Below are 19199 nucleotides of genomic sequence, written 5' to 3'. Positions count from 1 at the left end.
CAGCTTGCCACCAATTATTGCACATAAACACTAGCAGCCCGCACAAACAGCTGCAGAACGTCAGCAGGATAAATAACTGCTTGCAGATTTAACGCTGGCCATCATATCATGACTTTGTGGGTTTTTATTAACGACCGAGTAGACAGGAGGAGCCCTCATTCTGCTTCTCTGAGATTTGAAAGGACATAGATGGATGTGGTTTACATTTCTCCAGAGTTAGAGCTGGAACTCATGATGCAAAATACTGAAATAGATATGAATAGGGAAAAAAAAATGTGTAATTTAAAAAACGTGTTAAAGCACTAGCTGCGCGATACTGTGCTTTCCAGAAAGTTCAAAGGGAGGCAGCCAGGGTAGAGGGCCTTAGAAGGCTGCTTGTTCACTGGGGAGCAACATGCCAGCTTGCACTTCTGATGAAAGCTTAAAAAATATCCCCTTTAAGGGTGTGTGTGAGGAAATTTGATTCTTCAGAGCCGACAGAAATGCTGGTTGGTGCCGGGACCCCAAGATCTCATGGATATTTGGGCTCACACACCATGGTTGGCCATGGGGAGACCTCAATATATATTTTTTGTAGAGGAGGTGTCCCAGTGAGCTGAAAACCCACCATCTAGCTGAGCAGCATTGGGCTTTCCTGGTTTTGCACCTGGATCCAAGTTGTGGATCCTGCCGCACGCTTGAAAGGGAGGTGTGTGCCTTGACTTTTGGGGGTGCCTGTGTCGAGACAGCAGCCATGGCGGGGCCAGAGGGGCCTGGGGGTTGTGGTGGAAATGGGATGTGTGTCCCGGGGGACGGAGAGCCCCTCGTCCGTGCCGCTAAGCGCACGCGGGGCCCTTCATGGCGGCGGGCGGCGCCTCCCCCGCCACCGCCCTCAGGAGAGTTGGCGGGAAGCAGCTGCGCGCGCCTCCCCCCTCCCCTCCGCCCCGCCGCGCGGACGCGGGAATCCTGACACCTCCCGGCCACCGTCCTGCGGCTCCCTGACGGCGCCACCCCGCCTCCGCGGCCGCCGGAAGCGGTTGCGGCGAGCGCTTCCGGCGGCGGTTGGTGCCCGGTAGTTGGGCCCGGTCGCGGCCCAACATGTCGGCGCAGCCCCCCCGCTGCCCCCCGCGCGCCCCGCCGTGACGTAACCGCCGTGACGTAACCGCCGTGACGTAACCGCCGTGACGTAACCGCCGTGACGCGAAGCGACCAGTGAGTGCCCGGGGGCGGTGGGTCCGTCCGCCCCGGCCTCGCCCCCGGGGCTCGTTCCCGCCGTGGTGCCCAACGTGCCCGAGCACGGGCGTCGCCTCCCAAACAACCATCAACGCCCAGCAAATAGGTGGATTAATTAACAAAACCCAAGCTGACGTGCGGGTGATACTTTTTGCTTTGCAAAGCTGGAGTCAGCAGCTTCCATCGCCTAAAACGCAGTGTAGCTTGGTGATTATGTAATGTAAAAGGGTTTTTTTTCCCCCTTTTTGTAGCAATGGAGGCTCCGTATGATGGTACTGAAGTAACTGTGGTAATGGAGGAAATAGAGGGCACCTACACTTTCGCGTCTCCGGTGCCGTCTAAGAAGAAAAAGAAATATGGAAGTCCCGAATATCATGGGGGAAGAGCCAAAAAACCTAGGTAAGCTCCCTGTGGCTTCCTTTATTTCCCTTGTAGGATGGGGGAGCACTTTTCATTCTTTCCATTACAAATAAGCTTTGCACTGCACTTGGAAAAGTTTATAGCACAAAATACAGTGTGTAGAAACTTAATTTGACTTTAGGATCATTCTGATGTGCGTGCCTTTATGGAAGCTACTATTTGATCTGAAGTTTGTCTCCTCTGGAATAACTTACATTCTCTTTTGTTGCTGCAGAGTTTCTACTCATAATCTTAGTTTTCATTTGGTTTAGAAAGTGCTTTGTTAAAGAGAGCAGAAGTTAACCTGCTCGTAACTTGACCTTGAGACCAGCATAAAACTTAGGGATTCCTTGTTCCAAAGATGTTCTTATAAAATGCCATTACGACCTGCATCTCTGGTTGCATTTCAGATCCGCTTACCTCCTCTACTACTACGATATCTTCTTGAAAGTGCAGCAGGATTTTCCTCACCTCCCTCCGTCTGAGATTAACAAAAAGATCAGCGAGAGATGGAGGTTGCTCAGCGTGGCTGAGAAAAGCTATTACTTGGAGAGGGCCAAACTAGAGAAGGAAGGATTGGACCCGGTAAGTTGCCTTTCCTGCCCGCCTTGGTTTGTGAAAAAGAAGCCAGTGGCTGTAACTGCTTTGGCACTTACCTGCTCACATAGCGCTGTGTGGAGAGATCGTTTAGGTGCAGATTCCAGTTCGTAAGTCTGCTTAGGATAGTCCATCTACAAGCAGTGAGCAGAGCAGGGAATTTCTTCTGCTTTTGCTTTCTGTTCAGTCAAAGAGTAGTATTTTGAAAGTCAGACAGATCTGTCTTGGACCTGCTGATGAGAATTGCACTGATTTTGTGTCTTGTCGTCAAATAGATTGATGGTAAAGTGGATGAAAAAGTGAGACCTGAGAGGGATTCTGCAGGCTCTGTTGCATGGAGAGCTTCCTGGCTCTCCATGAACAAGAACAGGATTGAGGTGATCCAAGAACAGGATTGAGAACCGAATCTGTACTCCTTTTTACTTATGCTATACTCTGTTTCTGCCAGCAGAACTCCAAGGTGTCCACTCGGACTGCAGTAGTTCCAGACATTCCAGGTTTCCGTAAAATTCTTCCCCGCTCCGATTATATTATTATACCCAAAACCACTCTTCAGGAGGACAGGAGCAGGCAGTCACTGGAACTTTGTGTGGCGCAGGGCCAGGCAGCGGCTGAGGGGTTGGCTGCTCCCAACAGCCTCACAAATATGTCTCACGAGGCCGTGCAGAACGTCCTGTCCGTGGACTCCAGCCACGTTGGCGTCTCCGAGCAGTGCGTTGCCATAGAAGGCATAGCAGAAGAGACGTCTTCGTTTGCTCCGTCGGATGCTGTGGAAGAAGTGGTTGCGTCCGAGGTCCTCTCCCAGTATGTGGGACCTGCGACAGATAAAGTGGCGGGGGATGTCCTCTTGGACGAGGCTTCTTTGGAAATAGAAGGGCAACCGTATCAAACAACTCGGGTAGTTATTGAAGAGACCCTAGTGAGCAACTCTGGAGATGTCTCCAATGGGAGCAGCACCGTGGCCCGCCCTCAGGTTTCAGATGGCCTCTCTGTGGTGACCGTGGTGACTGGGAGGGTAAGCGCCTTCTGACCTGAAATCTTCTTCTCACCTGAAATCTTAGTGCTCCTCAACACATTTGATTCTTGGTGTCCAGGGGAGGCTCCATATTGCACAGGAAGTCAGGACTCAGCAGTCGGAGGAACAGCAGCTTTTCCAATGCAACAGTCACACTTGCTCTCCCTCCTGGTGGTGATTCTGGCGTAGGCTGTTATCAGTGTCTTACAGTGTCTGCTTGATTTCCCACCAATATTTGGGGTGGATTACACAGTTGCACTGCAAGGTTTTTCAGAGTCTAAATATTTTATCTCTGTTCCTGATAGCTATTTGCTTGGTTGCAGAGGACTGGGTGAAAGGAGTCCTTTAAAATTGTAGTGTTAGAAGTCAGTTGTAGAAAACATTAAATAATCAAGCCTGTTCTCCCTCTCTTGTGAGATGGAAAATCTGTGTAGAGTTTGATAATTTGCAGTGCAGTCCTTGTAAGGCCATTGCTTTTGGACTGATTATGGTTCTTTGCTGCTTTGTGGTCTTAATCAGTCCTTAAGACCTGTATTCAAGGATAGCACTCATGAAAGGGTGGGACAGAGTTCACCACTGCTCTTGCTCTCAGCAGTTGTTTCTCCCTCTGACTTCTCTTTAGGATACTGAAGAGAACAGCTCCTCCACACCCACTACCCAATTTATTATGTTACCTTTACCAGCTCATTCTGTTGTGGAGAACCCAGCGTCGATTAAACTGGTAAGAAATTCAGAATCTCCTGTGGAATTTAAGATATACAGATGTTATGTAGGCAGCAGGAAGGATAGTGCAATTGTTCTAACATAACCACCTCAATCCGTTTTATTTTTGTAATTCTTGTAAGACTTTGCCATGCAGTCAGCACAGCTGCTCCTAGTGTGCAAGTCGGTATCAAATCCTGTTTTTTCTGTCCTCTGTACACCCAGCTGATAGTACCCTGCAGGTATTTGCAGCGGTGCAAAGTGTGACAATCTTCCAGGTGTCTTATGGAAAATGGAGATAGCCCAGGTTTTTGTTCCTGAGGAGCAGTGCCTTGCTGTCATCACGGAAATGAAACAATTTAAGCTATTACATTTCTAGAAAAACTATTCCTAGTTACCAGCTTGTGGCACAACAGCTCCCTCTGGAGCTTTGAGGACATGTGAATCTTGCGAGCTTTGTCCTGACAGTGGATCAACCTGTATAGTTGTCCTGACTGATATGACAACCCCAGGTTTAGTTGTCTCTAGAAGTAGTGGCTGTTGGGGCTGCTGGCATCACAGCAGTTTATAGCAAGTTACAGTAAAGCAGCAGGGATAACTTCACCATTGAGCACAATGCAAGCAAATTACCTAACTGATATCCTGAGCATTTCTTATCTTCAGTTGTGACCTCATTGATGTGAACTCTCGTGTTGGCTCATTGTGGCCTGCTCTTTGAACAATTTTTATTCTGTATTATTGTGACTTTTTCATAGTCATAAGAGAACTATTACGTAACTGTAGGTGCGAGTTCAGCTCTTCCAGCAGTGTGTGTGCATTCGCCACCTCTGCTCTGCTGTGTGATCCAAATTTTGGTGAAGCAGAAAGCACTAGTGTAGACTGAACACTTAGTAAGTCAGCACTTTAACTGCACTGAACCTCTGTGCAATGACTGATCAGTGAAATGAGTAATAGCAGAAGACTGTGGTGACAGGTAACAGCAGAAGGTTAGTAAAAGGTTACCAGGAAAAAGGGAGTGAGGGAGAACAGCTCTGTGTTTTGCACTTCTTTAGAGAAATTCTTGACAACTAATTCTCATTTCAGACAACAACCTACACTCGCAGGGGACATGGAAATTGCACGAATCCTGGCTGCTCCTTCACTTATGCCACCAGGCATAAGCCACCAAAATGCCCGACATGTGGGAACTTCCTGGGAGGGAAGTGGATCCCAAAGGTACTTTGCTTTTCCTCCTCTTTATTTATTTATTTTAGCTGAAAAGTGGCATTTTCATGAATGTCTGATATGCCTAGACTTGTAGGACTAGCATAGGAGGTTGCATATGACAAAATTGATCCCTGCACTTGTATTCCGGTGCTTATGCTGGAGCAGGTTACCATTGGAGAAGACTTTCAGCCCAGACAAGACAAAACTGAAATTCCCACTCCCTATGTAAAGATGTCACTCGTAATGGCTGGCTTTACTAGCATTTACTCGCTAAGAAAGTATAAATTCTTCTGGCCCTTTGTATTATGGTTTCTGTGACTACAAAGTACTGCCTGTTTTTCCTGCCTCGACCTTAGCTAAGCTCAGGGAGTCAGTTAAACCATTTTTATGGTATATCTTGTAATTTATCCGTCTTTGTAGTTCTTCTATAAATTGAGATCTATGTTAGTTTTCTATGTTTTTTTTTTTTTTTTTTTGACAGAAAGGAAGAACAAACCTGAAATATAGTAGTAGTGCTTGACCATTTGGGAGCCAGCTATTAAGGATCCTGTAGAGGAAGTTTTAATGCTGTTGGATTTTGTTAGTTGTGGACACAGACTTGACTGAATGGAAAAATCTTTCTCTACCTGATACCTACTCGAATTATTGGCTTTGCTATTAGCTGTATGCAAATAACTTGCTGCTTAAATCATGGCAATGAAGACAAGTCAGCTCTGGACAGGGGTGTATTCATTAAATTTGTCTGACACAGACTCCCTCGGGCACAGGTTAAAGGGTGTTCTCAATGTAAAAATTTGCATTGTTCTTCAGTGACTTTAAACAGAATTGTCATGATTCTCTCTCGTTCTGTGCCCGGATTCATTAAGCATTTGGGGACAAGAACTTTGCTAGCTTACAAACTCAGTGGTGTCTGAGCTCATGGCTGGGCCTCCTGTGTGCTAGAATCCAAATAGTGATGACAGCTTATTAGCTTTTGTTCTGTAACCCTGCTGAGACAGATAAATGGCCAACTGCAAAAACGTGGCTCTGAATATGGCAGGCCAGCTCCCATTAAATTAAATCCTACAGTGATTAGAGCTGAAAGGTTGTATAGGGAAGGCTTTGTTTCTCTTTCAGTTTTTTCTTTTGTTTTGGGAACACACTTGCATGAACAGTTCCACTCATTCTCTTTTTTTCATGCCTTGGGAGAAACCTGTACCAGGAGTGTTCCCTTTCCTTAGAAGGAAAAGGGACTAGGTGAGAGAGTGTCTGTTTAAACAAACAGAAAAACACCCTAGAATATCCTTATGAATACCAACTCTATTGAAAAAAATAGTTTGGAAGAACAGACGTCTTCAGAGAGCTGAAACTGTGAAAGGGAGATGTAGGAGACAGATCCTTGTTACAAGAGGTGGTGGATGACTAGAGATTTTGATACTAATGTTGATATTTGAGGGAGTTTAAGTAAGACTTCAAAGTAGTGTTTGAAATAATAGTAAAGAACCAGGAAGCAGGATAAAATGTTACTAGGAACTTGACTGTTGTAGAATGTGGTGTCTTTCTGCTGTCATGTACAGTGCACTGCTTCGACACTTAAGATTTAGGTATTTTGATTTTTTGATCATTTGAATGCTAAATAGTCTGTGTCAAAGCAGGCATATTCTAAGCAAACTTATTTACCTGTGAAAGTCTAAAGCTCTAAAGTGTGGCTGTCTCTCTTTTTTCTAGGAAAAGCAACCAAAAAGTAAATCTGAGCCAAATTCAGGTACCTCTCTTAGGACTCCAGCAGCTAAAAAAGGTCAACAGATGGTTGTCACTGAGCAGGCGACCGTTAGTGAGAGTACTTCCAAATCTGCCTTGGAAAGCTCTGAAGCTGTCAGCCAGCTATTGAACGCGGTGCCTGTTGGAGGGCAAATGCAGGAGACGGAGTGGGAGGAAGTGATCATCTCTGAGGCTCACTTTCTTGCAAACAATGTGCTTGCTGAAGACAGAGGGAGTGTTGTTGGAGTGGTGCTGGGTCAAGAGAGCCAACTGCAAAGAGATGCTTCTTCGGAGCACACAGAAAAGGATTGTGTAGGGCTGGGGCTACCGACACCCTCTGAGGTGCAGATTCCAAATTCCTCTACGAAAAAAGCAATGGGGTGAGTTGGCTTTCCATATGTTAAGAGTGCACTTTATGTCTCTTGGGGGCTGATGGGATTAATCCAAGAAATTGAAGGCTTTTGATAGTGCCTCTTGTAAGACCTGTTTTATATATTGTCTGTTTCTTGCCAGTTTGGAATTGTTCCTAAAAGATTGTTTCATCAGTCAAATCTAATTTTCTTTTAAGTGACAAATTATTAGGGTAATTGCAGGGCAGATCTGATCTCCTCTCTGCCTTAATAACTGTGATCATTACACTATTAAAGTACACCTCAGAAGAAAGAGAAAAGCAGGAAACAGGAGAGATTAAAAAAATATTAAAAAGTGGATATTTTGAGCCAAGTGAAGCTCTTGTTTTCCAGAACTGATGCACCAGCTGCTTCACACAAAGGACAAGAAGTAAAAAGTAAACCGAGACCTAAGCCCTCCTTGCTGGCTGCAGCAAGACCCATGAGAGCAATTCTCCCTGCACCAGCCAGCCTGGGGAGAGAAGCCAGTACTGAGCAGCCTAGCAACAGACAAGCTTTTCCCAGCACAGGTAAGAGCAGTGTTCTCCTGCGGGCCTGGTGATAAAACAACAGCCACTCCCCATAATGAAATGGTTTCTTTCGAAAGATACGATAATGCTGAAGGGAGATAGTGAACTGGCTTAAAGAGCTTAAGGAGCTTGAGTCTAAGCATGTGTGTGGCTGAGTGGTCTGCAATCTGATAGTTTTATTGTACTTTGGAAAACCAGAACCAAAATTTGGGGATGCTTCCCCCCAACTCTCCCACCACTTTATGCCCCCTTAAAAAATCCCCTATTTCTTTCTAACTGAGAGTATAGGCAAACAAAATATGAAAGGACCGTCTAGGTCACTTTGAGTTCAAGCAAAAATCCCACGTGTTGACTTGTGATGGCATTTATCAAAGCTATCAGAATAAAACAGAACCTGTTTTTCTGCATCTAACCTGCTGCATCCCTTCTTGCTTTCAAGACAAGCAATCCCCTGTGAGAACATCAGGCCTGAAGCCCAGTACACTGAAGCAATTGGGTCAGTCGGTTCTGCAGCCGCCGAGTGCTGAGGAACGAAAGGTATTGATGGCTTGTTCTTCAAACATATTTTTTTCCTTTAGATTTTTTTTCCCCAGAGCAGGGTATGACCTGAGTGGTGAGAAATAGAATGAAAACTGTGGCAGCCTTTTGATGAGGAGATCTATGACTGGCGGCTTTTAAATGAGGTGGCTCTGAAAGAGCATGATGATTAGGTGAGCACAGGACCTGACCTGAAAGATGCTGTTGGACACTCCTCCTGTTGGCTGCTTTGAGAAACTACCACTTATTTCCAGGAGAGATTCTGAGGATTTGCTAGTGCTTTGAAAATTTCAGGGAGAGTACTGAGAAAATCCTTTTCACCTGTGAAAGATCATGGAGTGTGAAGCATGGTATGCGAAGATGCTGGAATACTTCTGTTGGAATTATAGTGCCGTAGTACACAAAATAGCATGTTTCAGGCCTCTGCTATGAAACACACACTAACTCAAAATTAAAAAAGTTTATAACTTGCTTACAGAGCATATATATCCAGTAATATGATTTTCTCTTTTTTTCTCCTTTCACTCTGTAGATTAATAGTGCTTTGGCCAACAAGGCATCACAGGTTAAAGTGATTGAGGTCAAACCAAAGCTGTTCCCTTCCTACAAGTACAGCTGCACTGTAACTTTGGTGAGAGTCTTTTCAGAGGTCTGATTTATTTGTGGGGAATGCCATCTCTAGGGTGGAAGTGCTGTGCTTTTTTTTTTTTGTTGTTGTTTGTTTGTTTTACTGACTTGCAGAAATGCATTTAGTGCAAGTTTATTCTTTGTCATCTGTTGACCTAATCTAGGGTGACTGTACTATGTCACAGTCACATTTAGGACTGATTTTTTTTTTGCTTCATGCCCTGGAATAATTCCTGTCAGATTAATGGTGAAGGATCAATGGCTTCTGAATTAATGTGCTAAATGTTTGTGGTCTATAGATTTTGCTCCCAAATGTCAGAGTTCCAGTTCAAATGTTCTGTACAAAGTGAAGGGCCTATCATTTAGCCTTTATACCAGGTGATGTAAATTGCAAAGAAAGAATGTTTTATTTGAGCAGAACTTCAGAGACATCTCCTGGCATCCAAAATTGGGTACAACAAATATTTCTTTTGTATCGTTTCAGGATTTAGGATTGGCAACCTCCCGTGGCAGAGGGAAATGCAGGAACCCCTCTTGCAGTTACGTCTATACAAACAGGCACAAGCCACCAATCTGCCCAAACTGTGGCTGCAATCTTGCCAAAGATAGAACTGAGAAAACAGCAAAATCCCTGGTAAGGTTCCAAAAGTCATCTTTCTTGTTAACGGGATGTAGTGAGGTGGGAGGAGATACTTTAATTTTGCAAATTCCCTTTGAATTTTTGTTCCATTATAATTATAAAGCCTTGCCAAACGGAGAGATGTTCTTTTGAAAATACCAGTGACACTTTTGCTGTCCAAACCCTGGGCACAGCAGGGTTTCTCACTGAGAATGAGAGTGATTTCACTTGTTTCTACCACTGGATGTCTCCATAGCTTAAAATACGTAAAGCTGTAAGTAAATATGCACTGGGGAAATTGTCTCTAGGAGTCGCATCTGTTGCATCAACTTTGCTGAACTTCAGTCTTTATCAGTAAATTCCCATGTAAGCTCTATTTTATTTTTTTTCCTACCAGCTTGTGACAGCAGTTAATTGAGCTAGTATACTTTTTATGACAGCTTTCTGTTTTCTGGAATTTGTAGTGCAAATTTACTTTTTTTATGTTAGCCTGAATTTATTAATTTATTTCTGGAGATGTATGTATATATATTTCTTTTCTGTTTTAGAAGAACATTATTCAGGTTATCTTTTTTTTTTTTTTTTGTATGTGGATGTAAATAATAAAATTGGTTTTGCTTGTGAGAGTTTGGGGTTTTTTTGCATCTGAAGTTTCAACTTCAGCTTTTGTCATACAGAAGGATTTTGCTTATGACAAGAAAAAAAAGAATGTCTGTGCTGTTCTCTGCTGAAATGCCCAGTCAGCATACAGGCAGTGTTTCACACTGTGTGGTAATTTGACTCTTCCACCTGCTTTTTATTTATTTATTTATTTATTTGAAGAACATAACTTTGTGTCATGTTTACTTAGAGGCCAAAAAAAAAAAAAATAGGGCAAACTCAAATAGCATGTGTGAGAAGCACACACAAGCAGATGTGTAAGGAACAGTAGTATGCTTAGCTCAGCTTGCATTTTGGGAGATATGTGGCTTCGCTCTTCCTCCTTGGGTTTTTATTTTTATTTTCTGGTTCTAGTTGTGTATAACATTCCTGTTACCCAGTTGGTTGTTGTCTTTGCTGGGTGAACTGACCATTTATCGCATTGTTAGACTAGACAGAAAACCAAATGTTGGCAGAAGGGTTTAAGTGAGTAAACAGATTAGGCTGTTGACTTCTCTGTGATCTTCTAAGCCACCTAGAATTTGATTCTCTTGTTCTTGTGTATTTTGATTTGATAGCACGTGTGTGTCTAAGGATGGTATGTTGTCAGCCACGTTTTTAGAGGATTCCATACATTGCATCCACAAGTTCTTGTTTAACGGTTACCTCCTGGCTTCTGGAGAGGGACTGCACTGGCTATCTGCACATGCTGTAGAGGGGAATGTGCCTGATAACTGGCAGAGCAAGGCAGGGGCAGAATTGCCAGGAGCATTGAAGTGTTTATGTACCTCTTGATGGCTGTCTGCACCTTCTTGATCCTCAGTCCAGTTTGGTGATAAAGTTGGGGTGGTCTCTGAGCAGTATTATGGAAGTTCCTGAGGGGTTGGGCTTTCTGTAATTTTATGTATACACACATTATATGCATTTTACATGGGTATGGAAGAAATATTTTTGGTGAAATAACCTAATCTTAAAGCTACTAGTCTCTCTGGCCACTTGGTGAGTGGCAGAATGAAAGTCAAGTCAGTGGGTAGAAAGTTTACTGGCTTTGTTACCTTTTATGACCTCTAGATTTCTTAATATTTCAGTCCCATACTTGCCTGGTAGAAAATGAGGGTTTCATTTGCTTTCCTAGGAGGCCAGCCCGGGTCAGTCTGATGTGCTGAACACCAGCGAGCCCCTAACCCCATCCCAGAAAGAGATCCAGCGTCAATCCACTCTGCAGTTGCTGCGCAAGGTAATGCAGATCCCGGAGAATGAATCGGAACTGGCTGAGGTCTTCACGCTCATCCACGAACTCAACAGCTCGCGACTCATCCTGTCCAACGTGAGTGAGGAGACAGTCACCATAGAGCAGACCTCCTGGTCAAACTACTATGAGTCTCCATCTACGCAGTGCCTCCTCTGTAACAGCCCATTGTTCAAAGGGGGACAGAAGTAAGATTCTGTTTTAGACTTGTGACTCTTTCAACCTCGTGCTGATATTCTGTGTTACAAATATGCCTGGAGTAGTATTGTTTTAGCCCTGGGGCTGAAGCTGATATAAGTGACACTGAGTAAGCTACATTTCTGCGGAAAGGGCTTAGCTGGTTAGTTATGAGTTGTTTCTGTTTCTCCTGCACAGTTTAGTTTGTTATAGTCACCATTCCTGTATGGCAGGAGACCTTGATCAAGAGTCACTCATATGTCTAGATGTTGCTGACTTCTTTTTTTAAATGGATTCTCCTCATTACTCATTTCTTCTGATTTCCATTCTGTTGTTTTCTGTTTGCCTCTGTTAGAGGCAAAAGTGGGACTATAGATTTGTGTTGTATGAGTTCCTGTTCTCTCTCATCCTGATACGATTGTTTGTGTATGTTTGTCTATGCTGTGTAGATGCTTTTGCTTACAATCCTTTCAGTATTTTCATGTCTTACTATGGGCTTGAGTGAATCCTCTTCTGAAAAGACTGAGAAAGCACCAATGTATAGTCTGGGTTGCCTTAGCTAGATAATATAAAAGCACATAGGGTATCTTGTCACTGAGCCTGCCAAACATCTTCCTGTTGTCTAAAGCCTGTGAGCAGAACCATATGCAAAGCAAGATGTGGTTCATTTTACTGTTGTATTTCTTTATTGAACCAAGACCATTTTCTTGATGACAGTTAAGGATGTTGACTGCTCAGACTAGTACTAATTGATATTTTTTTCCAGCAGAGATGCTTTCTGTATTCAATAAAATCTTCAGATAAGTCCTCTGTTGGGCTCCGTCCCTCATCCCATAACTTACCCTGCAGTAACCTGTGCGTTCCATATCCTTGGGTTTCCACTGGGCTACTTTGCAGTGCTCTGAAAACGTATTTGGGATTCTCATGTGTGCCTGCAAATTAAATTGCTTTCTATGAGAGGGAGCTAGCTTTGAGTTTGACTGTGTTTTCTTAGGTGGACAGTGTAATTCTGCCGTTAGGTGCAGCTGACATTTTCCTCCGTTTCCCCTCAACAGCCTTGCTGTAGAGGGGTGGATGTTGCAACATTTCAGGGTGTGCAGGGATAGACTCTGGGGTAGACAGTGTTACAAGGCTCTAATTGCCATTTGTTACTGCGAGCCATAGGGCTGGCACTTCTGCCGGGGAAGCTGAGGCTAAAGGTTTTTCCTGCTCTCAAATGTTATGTACTGGGCGTAGGGAGATGGAGAGTTGCTGTAGTGCTGTTACAAGAATGTGGACAGTAACCCAATCTTTGGAAAAAAATCAGCATGACTTTAGTATGTGAATTTATGTGAACTGGCTTACACTGACATACTGACTAATAAACCGGTGTGAATTAGAGCAATTTAAGTTACGGTAGTATTGGATTGAGAAACCTACTAGCTCCACTGTCTAATATGGGTTGTCTGCTGCTGCTTTGTTACAGTTCCCTTGCTGGTCCTCAGGAGTGCTGGCTGCTGACAGCTAACAGATTGCAAGTGGTTACTGCTCAGGTCAAAGTGTGTTTGAATCTGCAGTGCCTGGCCCTTCATAGCTTCACGGATATTTACACAGGTAGGAAATTTAGAGTTTACAGCACGAGTTCAGCTTAAACCCTTCTAAAGCCTTGGGTCCGTATCAGGATATTTTCTTGAGGCAGAAAAGCCTCCTTCCCTTGCATTTTATTAAAATTGAATTGTTCTACTGCTTTTATGCTTTGAGTAAGCATAAAACATCAATACTTTTTTTGAGGAAGACTATTCACTGCTTTATTAGTGTAGCAATCCTCTGTGTAGGTGGTAAATGTTCTGTGATTCATATCCTGAGGTCGTGGTCAAAGACCTCTCTACAGAGTGCTGTTCCTCAGTGCTGGCTGGTGGGACTCGGATGGTGGTGACTGCAGACGTCCTCCCGAGCAAGGTGGAGCTGAAAAGATGGATTGGCTCTTGTCTCTTCTAGCTTTTTATGTTTAAAAGCAGATCTAGAAGAAGATCTGATCTTGCTAATGTGCAGAAGGGTCATTTCCAGAAGCCATATCTAGCTGGTTCTGGAACATATTTTATTGTGAGGAAGATCTGGAAGCCCGCAGACAATAACTATGTTGTTGTAATTGCAGGCCTTTTCAACGTGGGCAACAAGTTGCTAGTGAGCTTGGATCTTCTGTTTGCAATCCGAAACCACATTAAACTTGGAGAGGATCCCAAAGTGGCTGTTGGCAGCATTCTGGACTCTGTTCAGGAGCAAACTGGTGGGTTTCCCTTTTCTTAACCATAACACTTATGCCAAACTCTGTGACCTCACCAATGATTGTAGGTTATAAAAATGGCAAAGCCGCCTCTTCTGGTGTGGTATGTTTCTGTTAAATTACTTCCTAAACCCAACGGTGCTTCTGTGGCCAGCTCTCTGTGACAGTTCTCCAGAGGACAGGCTTGTTCTTACTCTGCTTAGGAGAGTTTTCCCTACCTCTCCACTTCCTTTGGGAAGTGAAAGTTGTAACAGTGGTGTGTTCTCCTTTCAGAAAAAGCCCTGAGCCCTGAGGAGCAGGCTCAGCTCCAGGAGCTGCTGTGCAATGGCTACTGGGCTTTCGAGTGCCTCACTGTCCGCGACTACAATGACATGATCTGTGGAATCTGTGGCATAACCCCCAAGGTGGAAATAGCCCAGAGGAATGTGGAAAATGTCCTGGCCCTCAAAAGCATAGAGGTAGGCTTTTCCCAAACTTTGCATCCTGTTGGTGTTCAGAGTAGAGTAATGAGTTTTGCTGAGCCTAGTCTTTGTAATGCACAACAATTACACAAGGCCTTTGTAAGCAGTTTTCTGTCGAGGCCTGGCAAGAGGATGTGGCTGGAGTGGTGATGCCTGTGCTTCCTTTTAAACGTGTTGATCTGTTGTCTGGAGAAAACAAGTTATTCTGTTCCTGGACCACAGTCTCAGTCCGGCAGCCTTTGAAAGAAGGATTAAAATCGCTGAACTTAATCTTCTTCCTCTAAGATAAAAGTGTTCTGTTTTTTTTTCTTCAGTAGTGTTTCCCCTGATGTGTCTTCCCTAGTAAGGAGAAATACCCTAATAGTAGTATGCCACATACCTAGCGTTTTGATTAAATAGATTGTTTTGACTCTCCCAAGTGAAAAGCGATTGTGGGAAGCTCCAGGATGGAGAAGGGAGCCTTCTGACGTCATGTTATGTTTGGGCTGAGCAGTCTTCCTGCCCCAAGTGAGACTGGTATAGTACTGTCAATTGAACCGTGGCGGTTTGTGTTTGACAAGTGTGTTGTCTTGCTCTTTCTAGTTTACTTGGCCTGAATTCTTGGCATCAAGCGAAGTGAATGTAGAAGATTTCTGGTCCACAATGGAGACAGAAGTAATTGAGCAGGTGGCTTTTCCTTCCAGCATCCCCATCACAAAGTTTGATGCCTCCATTGTGGCTCCTTTCTTCCCTCCACTGATGCGAGGAGCAGTGGTGGTCAATACTGAGAAGGATAAGAACTTGGATGCACAGCCAGTGCCAGGTAACTGCTGAGGTGTTGCTCATTAAGGAGTGATGTGAGCAGTGGAGAATAGTCTTTTGCTTACGCTTTAGAGCTGAGAAATTATTATGCAGAGTTTTACAGAGTCATGTTACATCTGCTGACAGAAGGCAAAATGGTGGGCTGAGTTTAGCACTTCTAAGGATACTTAACAGCTTGAGCCTATGCAGTGAAGCTTGGATGCACAAGCGTGCCCTGAGGCGTTTGAGATGCAGAAAACATGGGAAAATGCTGCACCTCAACTGAAATACTGTCTGAATGAAAAGGGATACTTGTATAACTTGATTGCCAGTTGGCATATTTGTCATGTTGGACTGATACCTGCATTGTGAAAACTTCAGACAGTGTTTGTACCTCATTATCACAGTCTCAAAGAAGGGTTAATAATTCTTTAGCAGGTATTGAAAGAAGCCCAGGAGGTGGATGTGTTAGTCCTGGTTAGTGTTGTCAGCATGCAGCACATGCAGGACATTGGTGCATGTAACAGGAAACAATGAGATGAGTAGACTTAGATGAACAAAATTGAATTCAGTACCATCAAGTCCCCTTAGCAGTTCAGATATTAGGCACAGTGGAATTTGCACCTTGTACTGAGGAAAGAAAAGTGGCTTTGCAAGCCTACCAAGTATAGGAGATACTTTGCAGCTAATCCTTGGGACTGCAGCCCAAGGAGAGCTGAGACAGAGAATCACTACACTGGCTTTGTGGAAATGGGTCTGCAGAGAAAGCAGGGAGGAGGCAGTGCAAAGGATAGGCCTGGAGCTGCTCAGTCTGAAAACTTGTGGTCACTCTTAAGAGTCTACAGGCTCTCATGGGCTTGGGCTGTTTATAGATGAGCTTGCTAATGAGGGGTGAGAGTAAAATGCATGGGCTATGCCATACTCTGGAGTTAGGGCTGGTGATGACTTTCTCTTGCTGGCGGTTCATTGTGCGGTCTCTGCTTCTGTACTCTTCCAAAGAAATTATTTTGGTTGCTTCCACTTTGGAGAATGAGGGCTGAGACTTGTTTGCTGCCCTTGCAGGTAATGGGAGCGCTTTGGTGAGGCTTCTTCAGGAGGAGACCTTCAGGCTTGAGCTTATCGGCTCTTACAGCAAGGAAGAGCTGCAGAGCTTTCTGACACAGTGTGGCATTCCCTGGGAGGCTTCAGATACAAAGGTAATGTCTTGTTTGCCCACATACCAGCCTGCAGGAGGAGAGCTGTTCTTCTTCAGCTTTCCCTTTCACACTTACCATTCTGGATAATTAACTTCCGACCCGACCATGCTTGGGGCAGGAGTAGGTTAGAAGTGAGTGCCTGCAGATTGCAGGGTAACTTACAGGATGGAACAAACTGAACCTTTCTGGGCTGGAAGAAAGGAAGACGATAATTACCTTGTCACAGGTTGTGTTAATTGTTTGTCGTGCTTTAGTTAAGTTGGTGGGTGGTTAAGTTGTTAGAAGATATGCAAGTTGGGTCTTGGGAGACCTTTCCACAGCCTTCTCCCTCGGGAGAGACCATTAAATTTAGTCACCATCTCTGGGGACTCTTTTCTAGGACCACCTCTGCTACTGCCTCTTGGCTCTCTATGACTTTGTGCTGAACGGGACAAGCGTGAAACAAACCTCTGCCCATCACACAGGAGGGAAAGTTTATAAAGTGTGTCCGCATCAGGTAAGGAGGGCTGCAGTCAGCAGCAGCCTTGTTCTTTACCCTTCTAATCACTATTGCCCAACTTGCCAGTGTGGAACCCCCTCGTTGGACAGAAGCAGCAATGGGGTGGGCCTGTCTGGGCCTTGTTATTGAAAGAAACAAGGCCCTGCGTTGACAGACTGGGGGGTGTTCATCTGTCCTGTAGGAGATTGCAGGGTTGGCTAGAGTCATTGAAACCTGTTTGATCTGGCTGCTGGGATGGAGTTGAAAATTATCTCTTCTCTTTCTCCAAATACCTTTAGAGAAAGCAACTGTCTGAAACAAAGGACGCTTTTAATTTCTTTCTATTTTTTTTCCTGTCATAAGCTTTCAGTTCTGTTGTATTGCTTGCTGCTAATCTTTTTTCTTACTAGGTTGTGTGTGGCTCAAAATACATAGTAAGAGGAGAAAATGCCCGGGACCATGTGGACCTGTTGGTCTCTTCACGTCACTGGCCTCCAGTGTATGTAGTAGATACGGCCTCTTCAGTGGCCTTGTGTGCAGACGTCTGCTGTCCTGACCTGACTTCCCAGATGTGGGGGAAAAACCAGGGCTGCTTCTCTGACCCTATGGATCCTCCAACGGTTAGTTATGTCGCCTTTGCTATCTGCTGTGCCAGTCTAAAATAGAAAAAAAAATAATGAAATTAAGAACATGCACACATGCATGCAAAAACGATAAATATTTAACTATAGTGAGCGCTATTCTCTTCTGATTTTGGTCAAGAGCAGGCGTAGAGCATAGTGTACTGCACCGCAGGATAATTTACTTGGGGAGTGTTCCCTGACCCCCAGCTTTGCCAGTGTGGAGCTGCTGAACACTGCTGAAAACCGTAAGGGCTGCCGGTGACGTTGTGTTGTGTTTCCTCACCTCTTTAGGAGGCTTGTGCTGGAAGCAGCTCATGAGCTTTGGAAGATGCAGCTTATCTTGACCCTGCAACTTGCTTCCCTCAAACTGGCATTATTAGCTGAGAAATGAGAGGGAGAGGGTTGCTTGGCTCTTGGAATTATCTGTGATGACATAGGAGTGGGGAAGGGGATGTGCTGAACCCTCTTTCTGTAGCCTTCGGGGGAAGGCCTGATTAGCTGAGCTCTCCCTCTGCCCTAGGTCGTAGTGGTGGTTAAAGTTCAGCCAAATGTTAGTTTTGTCTTGTTCTGTCTAACCTTGGGGAAGTTCTGGTTCTACCTTTCCTGTCTGTGTGCTCCCTTGCAGTTGGTGTCCTGCCCTGAGCTGCTAGACCAGCACTACAGCGTAGACATGACTGTGGCCGAGCACTCCGTTCAGCACCCGGTCACCAAGTCGTCGGCGCGCCGAATCGTTCACATGGCTTCAGAGCAGAACAACCACCAGGATCCCACCGCTCGGCACCGCTGCATCTCCCTCTGCCGAGAGCTGGAGCCTTACAGCTCTGTCATTGCTGCCATCGGCGACAGCAAAACCAGTAGCATCCGCCAAAGGCCCATCACCTTTGAGAACGCCACGCACTATTACCTCTACAACCGCCTCGTGGACTTCCTCACCAGCAGGGAGATCGTGAACCGGCAGATCCAGGAGATCGTGCAGAGCTGCCAGCCTGGCGAGGTGGTGATTCGTGATGCTCTCTACCGGCTTGGCGTGGCCCAGATTAAAACTGAAACAGAAGAGGATGAAGAGGAGAACCAGGAAGAAGATAAAGAGCTTGCTGAATAAAAAACAGTCTGTTGGTTTCTCTTTCTGGTCATCTAGATGAGTGGTCTGGGCCACCGTCTGCAAGGTTTGGGCAGCTGCTGGGCTTGAGAGTTTATTTTGACAAGTTGGAGGTGTGATACTGATGGCTTGGACTGCTGTTACCGACCAAAGAGCTGTGTGCTTCCAGAGTAGCACGACTGCTGCTTTGAGCATTGGGGCTGTTACCCTCCTTGCTGAAGGCTGCAGTTCCCTCCCAAGGTGTGTGATGGACCCACTGTTCAGCCATGTGAGATGTTGACCTCCCTGTAGCTGGAGAGTGGAAAAGGGAGAGGCATTTCTGGTGGCTGGGAGTCTGCATGGTAAAGCACACAGGTTTTTTAATTCTGAATCTTGCTTGCTGACTTCTTTGTGCAAATTGGTACAGGGTTGGGGAGATGGGAGGAGACCTGGAAGGAGAATAAATATGCAAGAAATGTTTTCCCCAAAACACACTGAATAGGTCATTTTAGGGTGCTGACTCCTGCTTGGAAGTTTTGTAGGGCTCTCAGATGTATTGGCTGCTTTCACGGCTTAGTTGAGGAGAGGCACCTGTGCAGCCATAATGCACCAAATCTAGGGAGCCTCCGTGGCAGCTGCAGTTCTGGGTCCAGGATTCAGGTAGTTTGACTGCAGAGAGCTT

General features: G+C 45.0%; 1 protein-coding gene across 3 annotated transcripts; it reads left to right on the top strand.

Moving 5' to 3' along the window:
• The first annotated feature begins 1133 nt into the window (after positions 1 to 1133).
• On the top strand, positions 1134 to 18732 carry HMGXB3 (HMG-box containing 3). 3 transcript variants are annotated; one of them, XM_026047406.1, is made up of 20 exons: positions 1134 to 1191; positions 1464 to 1611; positions 2022 to 2196; positions 2660 to 3223; positions 3846 to 3944; positions 5009 to 5140; positions 6839 to 7251; positions 7615 to 7790; positions 8230 to 8327; positions 8860 to 8958; positions 9439 to 9588; positions 11348 to 11649; positions 13104 to 13231; positions 13773 to 13904; positions 14175 to 14359; positions 14945 to 15164; positions 16205 to 16338; positions 16718 to 16834; positions 17227 to 17436; positions 18065 to 18732. In XM_026047406.1, the coding sequence occupies exons 2-20, from the start codon at positions 1466 to 1468 to the stop codon at positions 18539 to 18541; spliced, it is 3957 nt and encodes a 1318-aa protein (XP_025903191.1). In that variant the 5' UTR covers positions 1134 to 1191; positions 1464 to 1465; the 3' UTR covers positions 18542 to 18732. The 3 variants fall into 3 exon arrangements, with proteins under 3 accessions (XP_025903191.1, XP_025903189.1, XP_025903190.1); XM_026047404.1 differs by having other exon boundaries at positions 2657 to 3223; XM_026047405.1 differs by lacking the exon at positions 1134 to 1191 and adding an exon at positions 1276 to 1318 and having other exon boundaries at positions 2657 to 3223.
• Positions 18733 to 19199: the final 467 nt, after the last annotated feature.

This window comes from Nothoprocta perdicaria, unplaced genomic scaffold (assembly GCF_003342845.1).
Source record: "Nothoprocta perdicaria isolate Ctin4 unplaced genomic scaffold, notPer1 scaffold_5, whole genome shotgun sequence".
NCBI classification, from domain to species: Eukaryota; Metazoa; Chordata; class Aves; order Tinamiformes; family Tinamidae; genus Nothoprocta; species Nothoprocta perdicaria.
The sequence above is the reverse complement of the archived record's forward strand: the minus strand, read 5'-3'. Positions and strand labels throughout refer to the sequence as shown.

Coding starts and splice junctions, on each gene's coding strand:
- HMGXB3 (XM_026047404.1), top strand. CDS start 1,466: ATGGAGGCTCCGTATGATGGTACTGAAGTAACTGTGGTAATGGAGGAA. Junction 8,959..9,438: donor ACAGCTGCACTGTAACTTTG/GTGAGAGTCTTT, acceptor GTATCGTTTCAG/GATTTAGGATTGGCAACCTC. Junction 11,650..13,103: donor TTGTTCAAAGGGGGACAGAA/GTAAGATTCTGT, acceptor GCTTTGTTACAG/TTCCCTTGCTGGTCCTCAGG.